Consider the following 12,223-nt stretch of genomic DNA (forward strand, 5'->3'; position numbering starts at 1 on the left):
GTTTATAATCTCATCTCACTGCCTGTTAGTGATGCGCGTTGGTATCCATTACATTAAGCACAAGAACATGTCTAACATTAAAAAGACGAGAGCACTTGGTATGTATTTCGAGAATATTGTCCATAAACATTTACATGGGGGGCGGGGGGTTATAGTGCGTAACGAGGATATCTATGAAACAAATAAACAGAATAGTCTCTGCACAAAACTGTCAATATCACGTGTCTCCTAAAAGGCGGTGCCTTATTTTACTATTACATCTTTTTTTATTTTAACAATTTTCCAGAAAAATCAACCTTTTTTTGGTCTTATGGCGAATACGTTTTTGTTTCGTCGTACAACAAATGAAATATTCTTATAACACACAGCAACTGTCGTGTAACATCGGTGCAGTGTGGGGACCAGGCCAGAAACAATGCCTGCACCAGTGGATATAAAAACAACATGCGTTCTGAAACTCGAGTTACCGGCCTGACTTATTGGTATTAATCCTTTAAAAAAAAACATTCGTTACTTGTAAACCCGTATGGCCTAATTCTGGCTTGTAAAACATTCAAACCTTATTGTTACTAGAGATAAAACAGGCAGGAAGTAAAATATACGACAAGGCAGAGATAATAAAATGTTGAACGATGTCCATGCCTTACTGGTGAGAACACGTTACCCGCTGCATTAATTATTGCCAGAAACGTAAGTAATTTACAGGAGTCTTTTTTTATTCAGATGTTTTGGATCAAGTAAAACAAACGATGTATATTTTAGTAGACACTGCAAGTTGACATTTATCTCTCTGCTCAGGTCAAGCTGTGCACCGCCTTGAGCACTGCCTGCTACAAGCGTTACATACAGTTCAAACGGACCCCAAACCCTTTAAATATGAATATTTACAAAGATATCGATTTTTAGATAAAAAATGCAACATTCAAACACTAAGGTATATTTCCCTTTCATCCGATGCTGTCCATTCAGGAAAAATTATGTGTATTAGGGAGGCTTTTTTTCTGTAAACAACAAACAGTAAAATGTCACCAAAATGAATTGCTACAATTCTTTGGTGTGCCTGCAGCAGTTTTGTGTGTGTGTTTTTTTTAAAGAAATAAATTAATTCTATCGTACAAAATAATAAAATTCATATGCATGACATTAACAATGACAGGACTACAGCAGTCACTTGCACACACATTTCTACAAATCTCGGGGGAGGGTCTCTTTCTGTTGAGGCCTGGGTATCCCTGGGGGTGCATTAGGAGTCCTTAGCATGAGTGCAGGTTGTGCCTGCTGAACAAGCAGCATGCATACGAGATGTGCTTCCCAAACCACAAATAAATTGACTGAGAGTTATCTCCCACCCACCCCCCTTTCTGGCTGCCCCCTTCCCTTTCAAAGCGCTAACAGCCAGGCCAGAGGTCAGGTCCCCATCAATGTTTCCCACTAAAGATGAACCATCATAATGTGTAGAGCCCTTGACATGTCCCCCCTCCCCCCTATGTGATGATCCTTACAAAGCCTTGTTGGAAATCAAAGCCCCTCCCAGACCCGAGGGTGAACAGTGGATGAGCCAGCCTGGCCGCCTGGGACTCCTTTCGTTTCAGGTCACAAGGGTGCCACACCTGGATAAACACAGTCGTATTCTGATCACACAACAAAACAGTCGTTTGAAATAAAAACTATTTTTTTATACATAAAGGCCACACCTGCTGCGGACAGCCTCCGTGAACATTAAGATTCTGGCTGTAGTTTTATTCCGAAAACAATATAAAAATGTGCTCCACTCAAGTACTGCATCTTTTTTAAACAATTTTACTTAGAATAAAAATGGGAAACAATTGCAAATGCTACACCCGATTCAAATCACGATCATACAAAAAGGTCAACTCTCTGTCTAGATTGTAGCCACAAGTTCGCAGTCTCTCGATGCATTATCTATCCTGTGGGGGGATGTCAACGTCCAGTGGGCTGCAGGGTGTAAATAACCATCATTCGAAAGTTCAGGATCAAAATGCAAAAGCATCAAGCGGGGGTTAAGAGGTCACAGGAGAACAATGTATGCGCCTCTCTCCCCTCCAGCACCCCTCTTCCAGATCGGTTGGCTGCGACAAGGCCCAGGTGCGAACTTTGTGCGTTTACTTCCCTGAACACCAAATATGAAACAGTGTAAACAGAAAAGTTCAGGGGGTCAATCTGGTGTTCCCAAATGTAGCCCAGGGCAACAAGTGTCGTTGGGCAGAATAAATATTGCTGGGCCGGCCCTGCCCACCTCCCCCTCGAAGTTATCCCCGTCCAAGGACAGGTGAAAGAGTTTCACGAGCCAGTCTCCTAGCGCATAGTCCTGGGGTCAGAGTTCATGTACAGGTCTTCCTCCTCGGAGTCCGTCGTCTCCGCGTTGCTGGAGGGGGAGTGCAGGTGGTTGGGTGCCCCGCCCGCCTGGCACACGTACCACTCGTTGAGGTTTGCCACCGGGGGTGACATGTTGGCAGAGCGCCCCCTGGCGGAGTCCTGGTCGGGGGAGAGAGGAGGGCCCGCACACTGGTACCCGGAAGTGGGGGAAAGGGGCGGGGACTTGCAGTGTACTTTCATGTGCTTCCGCAGTGAGCTGGGGTGCGTGTAGGACTTGTCACAGCCCCTGACTTTGCAGTAGTAAGGCTTGTCACTGGTGTGGACGTGAGAATGTTTTTTCCTGTCGCTGCTGTTGGCAAACTTCCGGTCGCAGCCGTCGAATTCGCACTGGAACGGCTTCTCGCCTAGAATAAACACACAAAAAACGAATTAATAGGGGTTATTAAGTAGTCTGAAAGTCCGGCGAGTGTACAAACATCAAGATACCCTCTTACAATATTTAACTAATAATTAGGTTCCGATTGTGGACATATTCCAAAAGCCGAGTTACAAATTGACTAAATGGATGCATATGAGTTTTGGACATTCAAGAAATTATTAAGGAGAAAACATTATTTTTGCAACTACCATTGGATCCTAAATCCGTCTAGTGGTTCAACCGGGGGAATGAGGACTCATTGCTTTAAACTTAAAATGCATATTTGTGGTTTTTCCACCGGACACAACTTACAAATCTCATTGTCTAATGCCCCCCAACAAACATTCACCATTGGGGTTATTCAGTAGAGACATTTGCACCCGGTGAACTGTAGTTTTTAATAATGAACCAGCCCCTAAAAGAAACAAAAAAACATATTTACACACTCTCCTTTCTCCACGCACTCACATGATGGGACTCACTAAAACGTGCCCAGAGGGCTTGAAGGTGGGACCTACTTTAATTGCATAAATGGCAATGCAAGAGTTAAATTAATTTACATGTAAAACACGCAAAACGACGCGCATTACAATAACGTGCAGATTTACAAAAGTGCTGTGGACAGGCACGTCTTTAGCATTAAAATAAAATAAAGGGTAATGCGCGCACCGCACAGTGCCTGCGGCAGTGGCAGCCGACAAATCGCATGCAGATCACACGAACCCCCACAAAACATGGCTTGCGAGAGTGATTTCCCCTGGGTCATTAAACGTCGGTGTTCACTTGGTTTGTTTACAAACACGATCGGTGATAGACTTCAGGCCCTCAGCCATGCCAGGATCCTGACACGCACTGGGCGCGGAGGAAAAGCCCTCACACAGCCCTGGCATCCCGGCGCTAGACGGGCCGGGCGCAGCCCGTGTGTTACTCACAGGTGAGCCTGGCTGAGGAAGGACCCCTCGGGCACACGTTAAACACCATAATATCCTGTAACCCCCGTGTATTCGTCACGAGATCCGACAATTTACATAACGCCCTGGGCGCATCCTGTCACCCATCGCTTCGTTTTCGCTTACTTACGAGCGCCGCAATACCATTACATTTAAACAGCAAACCTCCTTTGCCGCCCCCCCCCCCCCCCCCCCCAGGTTTTTTTTGCTGCACAAATAAGTATTCCGCGTGAGTCATCCCAGTCTTGCTACGGCAGTCCCTCTGATGCCACGTGTTGTGCGTACTACTGTACAAGTTAATTCACAATAAACACGCCAGAGGGTGACGCGGCCGTGCACGCGCCTCGTGTTTAGTACAACGTTTGTAAGATACGAGCTCTGCGGGGAGTGATTTCCCTCTGCACTAAAGGCGTTCTGTGCAACTGAATGCGTTTTTGATACACTCCGAGGGCGCAAAGAGCCAGTAAGTCAAAATTCACATTCAGAACGAAACATCTGTAAGTCAATCGGACTGTAGGCATGAATGAACGAGGGCCCGGTATCCTTTCAACAAAGCGCAGACACACCTGCCCCAAGTGTCACTTGACAATGAACAGAGACTGCACTAGAGTGTGAAAAGGCCATGTTGGTGCAACGCAGATAAAGAACGCATGGTGAAGTCCGGAGCACCTTTATGCTTCTTTGAGCGGCTCCCAAGTCCTTGAAAACGCTCCCTGAAGCGTTTTCACAAACAGTACTATCCCCTGCGAGACTCTTATCGCCAAGAGTGAAAGCTGCAAGTCACTGACCTGCCCCGCGGTCACTAGGTCAAGCCAGGCTTACACATGCAGACAAAATGCAGATCAGTACTGCGCCACCGGACGCTTCGGAGCGCTTACCTCATAAGTGAAACTAAGATCATAAACATTAAAGAATCTAGGGACCTGTGATAATATAATGTAACACAGAGAGCGCCCAAAAAATGTACAAACAAATCATGCACTAATACGTAGCTGCGTACTAAGATTTACAAAATACAATGTGAAGCCTTCCTGTGAGCAGAGTGTTACCTCAAACCGTAGCCTCTCCACCCTCCCAGGAAAGACGGGCGAACTAATCGGATGAAGTCCTAAGTATGCGTCACCTGCGCCCGGAGGTGGGGGCTGGGGAGTGTTTGCGCCATCCAGTGCAGGAAATGGCCGCCGCTGTGCTTGGACTGTTTACCTCTCCCACGGGCACTGTCTGGAGCTGTGCACCGAGCTCCCACCCTTCACAAAACAATTCACAGTACAACATGCGCATTACAGGGAAGCTCGGTGTACCTGCATAAACACAAAGCACACTCTTCAACTGCCACGGGTGTGTGTACTTTAATATTTCTACAGGCTCGGCTACATCCAGCATTGAACATGCACACGAATGTTCAGGCTGTCAAAATCCGATGAATGAAGGCACCTTAATATATAAACAAGTATTTGGAAACCATAAGTTTAAAATGTAAGCACTGTGTCAAAGGTTATGAGCATCTGCACTGGCGTCAGAAAAAAGCAAAGCCAGGTTTTCTATCAATCTTCAACTTTGTGGAGAATATATATCGAGAGAGAAAAAAATCCACTGATGTACATTATAAGCACATTGGAAATCACCATAGCCATACAGAGTAAAGCGGCTGGCTACCAGCACCTTTATAAGGCCATAGAACTTGAGATCACTTGTGATATTATCCTTTCAACATAAGGCATTGGGTGGGTTACCCCTGATACACATCGCACTTTACATAAACAAACCTCTTACATCCTCGGTGTCTTGCATTTTCAAATGGAATATTTAGTACAGGTGCAGACATAAATGTAACTCGAATCCGTGAAACAGTAAAAAAAATCCAGGTAGCGATTTGTTGCAAAAATACATTAGAATCGGTTTAATATAGATGTTTGAACAAGTGATGTCTCAGATTGCATAGCTAAGAGTTTATCTTTCATGTCTATATGGTGCCCCAAAAAAATCCTCTTTGCTGAACACAGATCAATGTATAAAAATAGATTAGAAGAATGTAAAGACAGTTGTCGTTTTCTAAACTGCAATTGTAATGATGCTCTGTAACCACATTGGCTGCTGACATTAGTAGGTCACAACTCCGCAGCTAGGTCATTCCCTTATTACAGATGACTAGAGAAGTAAGGCTGTAATAAAAAAGGACGTGCATAATATATATATACACACACACACGTATAGCCCCATTACATGATTTAAAAAAAATCAAAATAGTAGACATATAGGGAACCAATAAATAGAATTTAGCCTAAAACCCACCTACACCTGCATGGTGAGATGTATTTGATAAAACCCACCCAATTCTACTCTTGTACCAATGCATGTGTATTTCAAAAACATCAATAAGCAGGTTGTATGGGGTTCGTCCGTCCTCGTGCTTCTCAAGCGAGGAGCTCGTCTTTCAGCCACCACGTGGGCTGTAGTAACCGGCGCGCTCTCAGGGGGTGGTGTTTGTTTACATGTGTGATTTGTGGCGGCGTGAGCCGGTAGCTCTTCACCGCTGTCTCGGGGATTTATTTCTTTTTAAAAGAAAGACTATTTACAAAAACAGCCCTCTCACACCAGAGCCTCGGTTCAGTGTTGAGAGTCCAGGTTTCTCCAGGGGCTGACAGGTCCTTAATGAAACACTGCTCCGACGTCCCACATCGTCGCCTTTAAGCTTGCCTCAACGCAAAGGAGCTTTGATGTGGTACTCAAGAAAGCACTACCTTTTCTCCTACTCTGTGTTGCAAGGGATGGCGACCCTGCATTCTGTTATATGTCCGTCTGGTGAACTTTTCCCCACTTTCCTCGTTGCTACGAAGTCACGTGGAACTGTAGCCATAACATACCTACATGCACCGTGCACAAAGTTATAGTAACTTTTAGGTAGCAGTACATACGTTGTCTCTAGTCGCTAGACATCCCAAAAACACACAGCACACAAGTCAAGAGAAAGAAAACAAGTCAAACACCAGCCCTAGAAGACAGGACAGACGTCTCTAGGCACTACAGTGTCACAAACTGAAAGCATTTTCGGGAAATAATACGAGTCAGACACTTACGTCAGAAAACAGACCAGAGGGAAGGGGGAAGCAGAAACCCACCTGTGTGCGTCCTCTTGTGGATCTTGAGGTTCTCGGAGCGGGCGAAGACCTTGCCGCAGCCGGGGAAGGGGCAGGGGAAGGGCTTCTCGCCCGTGTGCACCCGGATGTGGTTGATGAGCTTGTACTTGGCCTTGAAGGGCTTGCCCTCCCGCGGGCACTCCTCCCAGAAGCAGACGTGGCTGCTCTGCTCGGGGCCCCCCACGTGCTCGGCCGAGACGTGGCCCACCAGCTCGTGCATGCTGCCGAAGGTCTTCCCGCAGGGGGGCGGCCCGGGCACCGGCGGCTCCGGCTCGATCCACTTGCAGACCAGCTCCTGCTTGACGGGCTGCCGCATGTAGCGCAGGAAGGCGGCGGCGGCCGCTGCCCCGGGGTGCCCGGCAAGGCCCAGGGCGCCGTAGCCGTGCAGGCCGTAGGGGTCCCCGCGGGGGGCGCCGTAGAGCTCCCCGGGGAAGAGGCCGCCCTCGGGCAGCCCGTAGGTGCCGGCGGCCGAGATGAACATGCCGTGGTGCTGCAGGCGGGGCGGCGAGGCGCCCCCCGGCGGCGGCAGCGGCTCTCCCCCCAGCGCCCCCTGCATGGCGGCCGCCAGCTCCCGGCGGAGCAGGAACTCGCGGCCGCCCGGGTAGGCGAAGGCGGCCGCCGCCTCCGGGAGCTGCTGCGCCCGGGAGGGGCTAAGCTTCAGCGCCATGTGCTCGGCCGCGAAGGGCTCCCCCGGAGCCGCCTCCGAGGGCCGGTAGTGCGGGTGCCCCGGGTACCCGGCCAGCGCCGGGTGCTGCTGCTGCTGGGCGGCCGCCAGGTCGGCCAGCCTGAAGGCGGGGTGCCTGCGGCTCAGAGGGGGCTCCATGGGCCCATGTGGGCCGGCCGCCCGTGTCAGTGTCGCCCCGTCCGGCCGCTCGCTCGCTCGGATGAAGCCCTCTCCGGAACTTCTTTTGTCTGGGCTCCAACTCCGGAGAACCCCCTGCCGGCGGCCCCGCTCCCCCCGAGCCTGCCATTGGCTGAGAGCAGCGCGCGGCGGGGGCGCGAACCCCGGCCGCGGGGCGCCCGTCGGGGATTGGCCGGTGCGGCATTGACTGGCAGGGTCGAGGGGCGCGCTGATTGGCTGGGTGTCAAGGAGCGGGTGGCATGGCAGGGGGCGGGGCGTGGTCCGGCCCCATGAGCTGCCGCTGCCAACGCTTCCGCCTTGGCAAAAGTTTTTTTCCGCTCACAACTTTCCCGGCGCAGGGGCGGGGCTCGGGGGGAGTCCACCTATCACAGCTCGGACCGCAGGAAGCCGGCACTCTGGGCAAGCAGGAGTTTTATATTAACACCTTTTTAAATGTCTGGTGGGAAAAAAGAGCGCCACGCTATGTGGTTTTCAATCTGTGGCTGTATTGTTCATCGGAGGAGAATCTTTCGACTTCCACCAGTAGTTTCTAGCGGTGATTCTCACGATATCCAAAAGCCTTCCCTAAATACACCAAGCAAGCCAAACTCCCTTAGAAACATTTAAAAATACTCATTTGGCAAAAAGAGATTGGTTAAAACACTTTAATATTACATTTTTTCGCTGAAAACCACTCGCAGGCACGCATTATGTACCCTGTTTTGTGAACAAATCTCATATGTTAGTAAAGCGGAGACATGGTAAGCACGCAGTCCTCAACTTCTAAAATTCTGTAAGTATATATATTTTTTCAAAGTATATTTTTCTTCTAATATCTGCAATTCCTGATAAGTGTGAACTGCTATGAAATGTATGTAATAATGTCACGTATTTCATTTCGTAATGGATATTTGGCTTAAACAAATAAAAGGTGTAGGTGGCATGGGAGAAAAACAGCTTTGGTTCCGTTATAACAAATGCCACCTGTGGTGTAATGCACACATTGTTCGTGCGTAAACAAAGAGTTAGTTTAGTGCTCACAAGTCGATGAAGAAAGTTAAAAAAGGTACTTCTGTACAAGGTAGAAATTGAGATGTCTATCCTGAAGATGTTTTAGGGCAAAAAAACTGTAAACAGAGATGGTGTACATAAAGTTACAGGACATAACTCGACTCTCCTTTGCATAAGTTGGCCTTTTATTCAGTGTCCCGTCTGAATTGGCACGCTTCTTACAAATATTGGCTACATTTCCCAGGACTGCGTACTTTTGAATCGAATAACACGAAGTAATTGGTTACTTACAAACGCACCGTCAATGAAACGACAAAACAATGGTGTGTGCTGATCTCAGCTGTCACTTGCACACAGCCATATTTGGACAATTCGGAGATGATTCGAAAAGGCTAGTGCACATTTTTTTTTTAAATGGCTGAACTGAGAACAAATGCTTGTGTAATGTGTTTTCGCGAACAAGAATGCAGACGAGGTGTTTATCTTGAACGCATTCTATATTCAATGCGTTCTGTGTTCCCTTTTGTGTGCACGTGTTCTTTGTTCTCGATCCGTCCCACAGAAACAGCTAATCGGAATTAGCGGCTTTTTATTGAGCCCACTTAAGAAGGAGTAGGAAAAAAATCCAGTTAATTGGTTAGGTGGCCATGTTTCATTCGGCAATGCAAGGTGTGATATATTAGTATTCATTACCTTAAGTAATGACCGGGCTGTGGCGACACTTTAACAATTAATATTCGCCTTGCATAGTTACAGTTGGCTAGTAAAAGGCGACTTTTGTTTCCTAATTCGTTCCTGCAAAATAGTGGTTTGTCGTTAGAATCAATAATACGGAATTGGTGGTACATGTTCGAAAACATTTTGTTGCGCCAATAAAATCGCAAACGAACTGCAAAATATGCACCGAAATCCGATGACTTATAGAGTATAGGTTTTGTTGTTTCGTGCTTGCCCTTTCAACACCTGTAAAATGAAAAACATGCACTGAATTTCGACCTGTACATTTGTTTTTGTTTTATCGTTTAAGTATCGATACTTTATTAGTGCTAAGGAAAAAGGGCACAGATTGACGTGGAAAGTGTAGTCAATAGCTGCACCTGTTTTAAAATGATACTCCTTGTGCACTGAGGGCAAATCGAATATTTAGCGCCATGTGCTTTTATCGACTCGATTTTGACGAAAATCGGAGGTGCATTCGACAGTTTATAATCCAATTAAAACCGTCAAACGAAACACTAAATATTGAGATATACCTTACTGGTCTACAGTTCCACTCAGGTAAAGTATGTGTGTGGTACCTAAAGTGGTATATTTTGAAGAAAGCGTTCATTGCATATTAGGTGAGAGTGCGTTCTTCGGAAGTACTGCGCGTTTTCTGTCGAAATCGACACGAAAACATCTCCTCCAAATTACAATTATCGGCGGTAATAGTAGAAGGCCTGTATACGTACAAAAAAGCAGTTGGTTAAACATATACGAGTGCCCACATCAATGTATTATGTTTGCTTGACAAATGTTTTATAAGTTTAATTCAGTGGAATGTGAATGTGTTTTGTAAGGGCCTAAGGAGAAAACTGGTCCAGGACCAGTGTATCCAGCGAAATGGGCGATTATTGCGAAAATTGCACCTGCCTTTCAACATGCACCTACCTTTCACCCAATACGCCCTACTTTGTTTATTTCGAATGCAAAATGGTCACATTTAATTGTGTCTATGATAACCTTTCAAACTCGCCAGGAGTAGGAGGTGTTATATAAATATAATTGAAAAGCAATACAATTCAAACACATTATTGTCACGACTATGCCTATAATGCATGGTTTCACACCAGGCTGAAGAACCCTGTGTAGTCACACACGGTGAACCACATGGAGGTTACAAGACGTCGGTTCCTGCTTGCTCACTCCTAAATGTGCGAAATGGCCACACTGATGCCCATCCGCCATTTTGTTTCCACGTGCCAGGCCGGGTCATTTGTACTAGGTCGGGGAGCAGAAAGCATGGTTTTGCCGCGGACCGTCATTCGCCCTGTTTTATTGATGTAAATTGATGCTGGGGTACAACTCCCCCCCCTCCAGTGAACGTAGGCAGTCTCAACCCGCCACTACTCAAACCAAGATCTTTTTTAAAGTAAGGTGCAGAACTAAATACACACGGCATTGGATAGACAGGATGATAACCAGACACGTCGAGGGAAATGGAAAAACATCAAAGCAAACAACAACATTGTGTTGGCCAATTACTTGTTTGTGTTGGTTTATTGTTTTTTCAGGCGATGGGGGTCATTCTTATCCTGGGTCTTGAATGTCTGGATGTGACGTGCAATGAGAATAAAGGGCCGAGTTTCAGTGCAGACAGACCTGTTAAAAAATGCGGTGGTGTGGGTGCCTGGCACGGCGTCTGCGGGAGCACTGGCACACCCCCGGTTACATAGGTGGGTGGTGTTGTTTTGGTATTACTGTTGGGCAGCGCCGGTGTTACTGGCCCCAGCTGAACTGAAGCCATGGCCTTGTGGAAATTCAAATTGACCAGATGCATGTAGTTTCTTTTAAGTCCAGTGTTTTTTTGTTTTGTTTAATTCGGGTGTGGACAATTCTCCAAACAGTACTCGCCAGTTTAAAAAAGGAAACTTTTCTGAATTAAAAATGACAAATCAGTGAACCACCATGAGAGGGCGGTTCCAAGCAGCAGATGGCCATAACAGACGTTTTCTTTTCTGTTGGTTTTTTTTGCAGCTTATTGCTTGTTAAGAAATGCCTACCAATTGTAAATAGACAACATTACATTGTGTTTATACTACGAATGTCTGTACTTAAAACGAGGATAACAGAACTATGGAATGAATATTCGACGCCCAACTACCAATGACAGGTAAGGTCTACCCATGGACGGAAATACGGGTGAACTAATGAAAGCACGAATCAATGGCATTAGGTGTATGCCTACTATCAAGGGTACAGTCCACGACTGAATCAACCTTTCATCTTTCTGAGGTTGATAAAATGGGTTCGGTGCAAGGGAGTCTTGTTATTTGAAGCAAAATTACATCCGCACTGGTAGCAAATATTTGAAACAAAAATACTGTCATGTTTACTTGCTATTACGCTACTGATGACCAAACATGCACAAACACACCCACTCTTTCATTCACACCTTAAACCTTGTGTTCTCCAAGGTAACATGGGCAAACAATACATCGGATTGCACAACTTTGTGCCCATTAAAAAGGTAGCCATTCGAAAGAAAAATGCAATTTTTTAATCGTTTTTTTATTTATTTAAATAGACAACAATCAGTTGGGCTTCTTACCTGCAAACCCCTCACAAACAGACCCACCTCTGCCCCCGCTATCACTACCCACATAGACACGTGCATGCCTGAAAGTGACTTTATAACCGAACAGCGATGGGCAAATGTTTGTTATTACACGCTGGTTGTCTGACTGCTCAATCTTTCTATATTGGCTCACACAAACTCTGATGTGTATGTTTTTAGTGTCTCTCTTTTGTGATGCGGTCCCCTGGGCGC

General features: G+C 46.5%; 1 protein-coding gene across 1 annotated transcript; it reads right to left on the reverse strand.

Moving 5' to 3' along the window:
* Window positions 1–1,430: 1,430 nt before the first annotated feature.
* ZIC5 (Zic family zinc finger 5) lies at window positions 1,431–7,946 on the reverse strand. The gene is given in 3 exon segments (XM_078656070.1): window positions 1,431–2,741; window positions 6,825–7,719; window positions 7,721–7,946. Coding segments are annotated over 3 exon segments (1,488 nt in total). The 5' UTR covers window positions 7,889–7,946; the 3' UTR covers window positions 1,431–2,316.
* Between the last annotated feature and the right edge of the window lie 4,277 nt (window positions 7,947–12,223).

This window comes from Lissotriton helveticus, chromosome 8 (assembly GCF_964261635.1).
Source record: "Lissotriton helveticus chromosome 8, aLisHel1.1, whole genome shotgun sequence".
NCBI classification, from domain to species: Eukaryota; Metazoa; Chordata; class Amphibia; order Caudata; family Salamandridae; genus Lissotriton; species Lissotriton helveticus.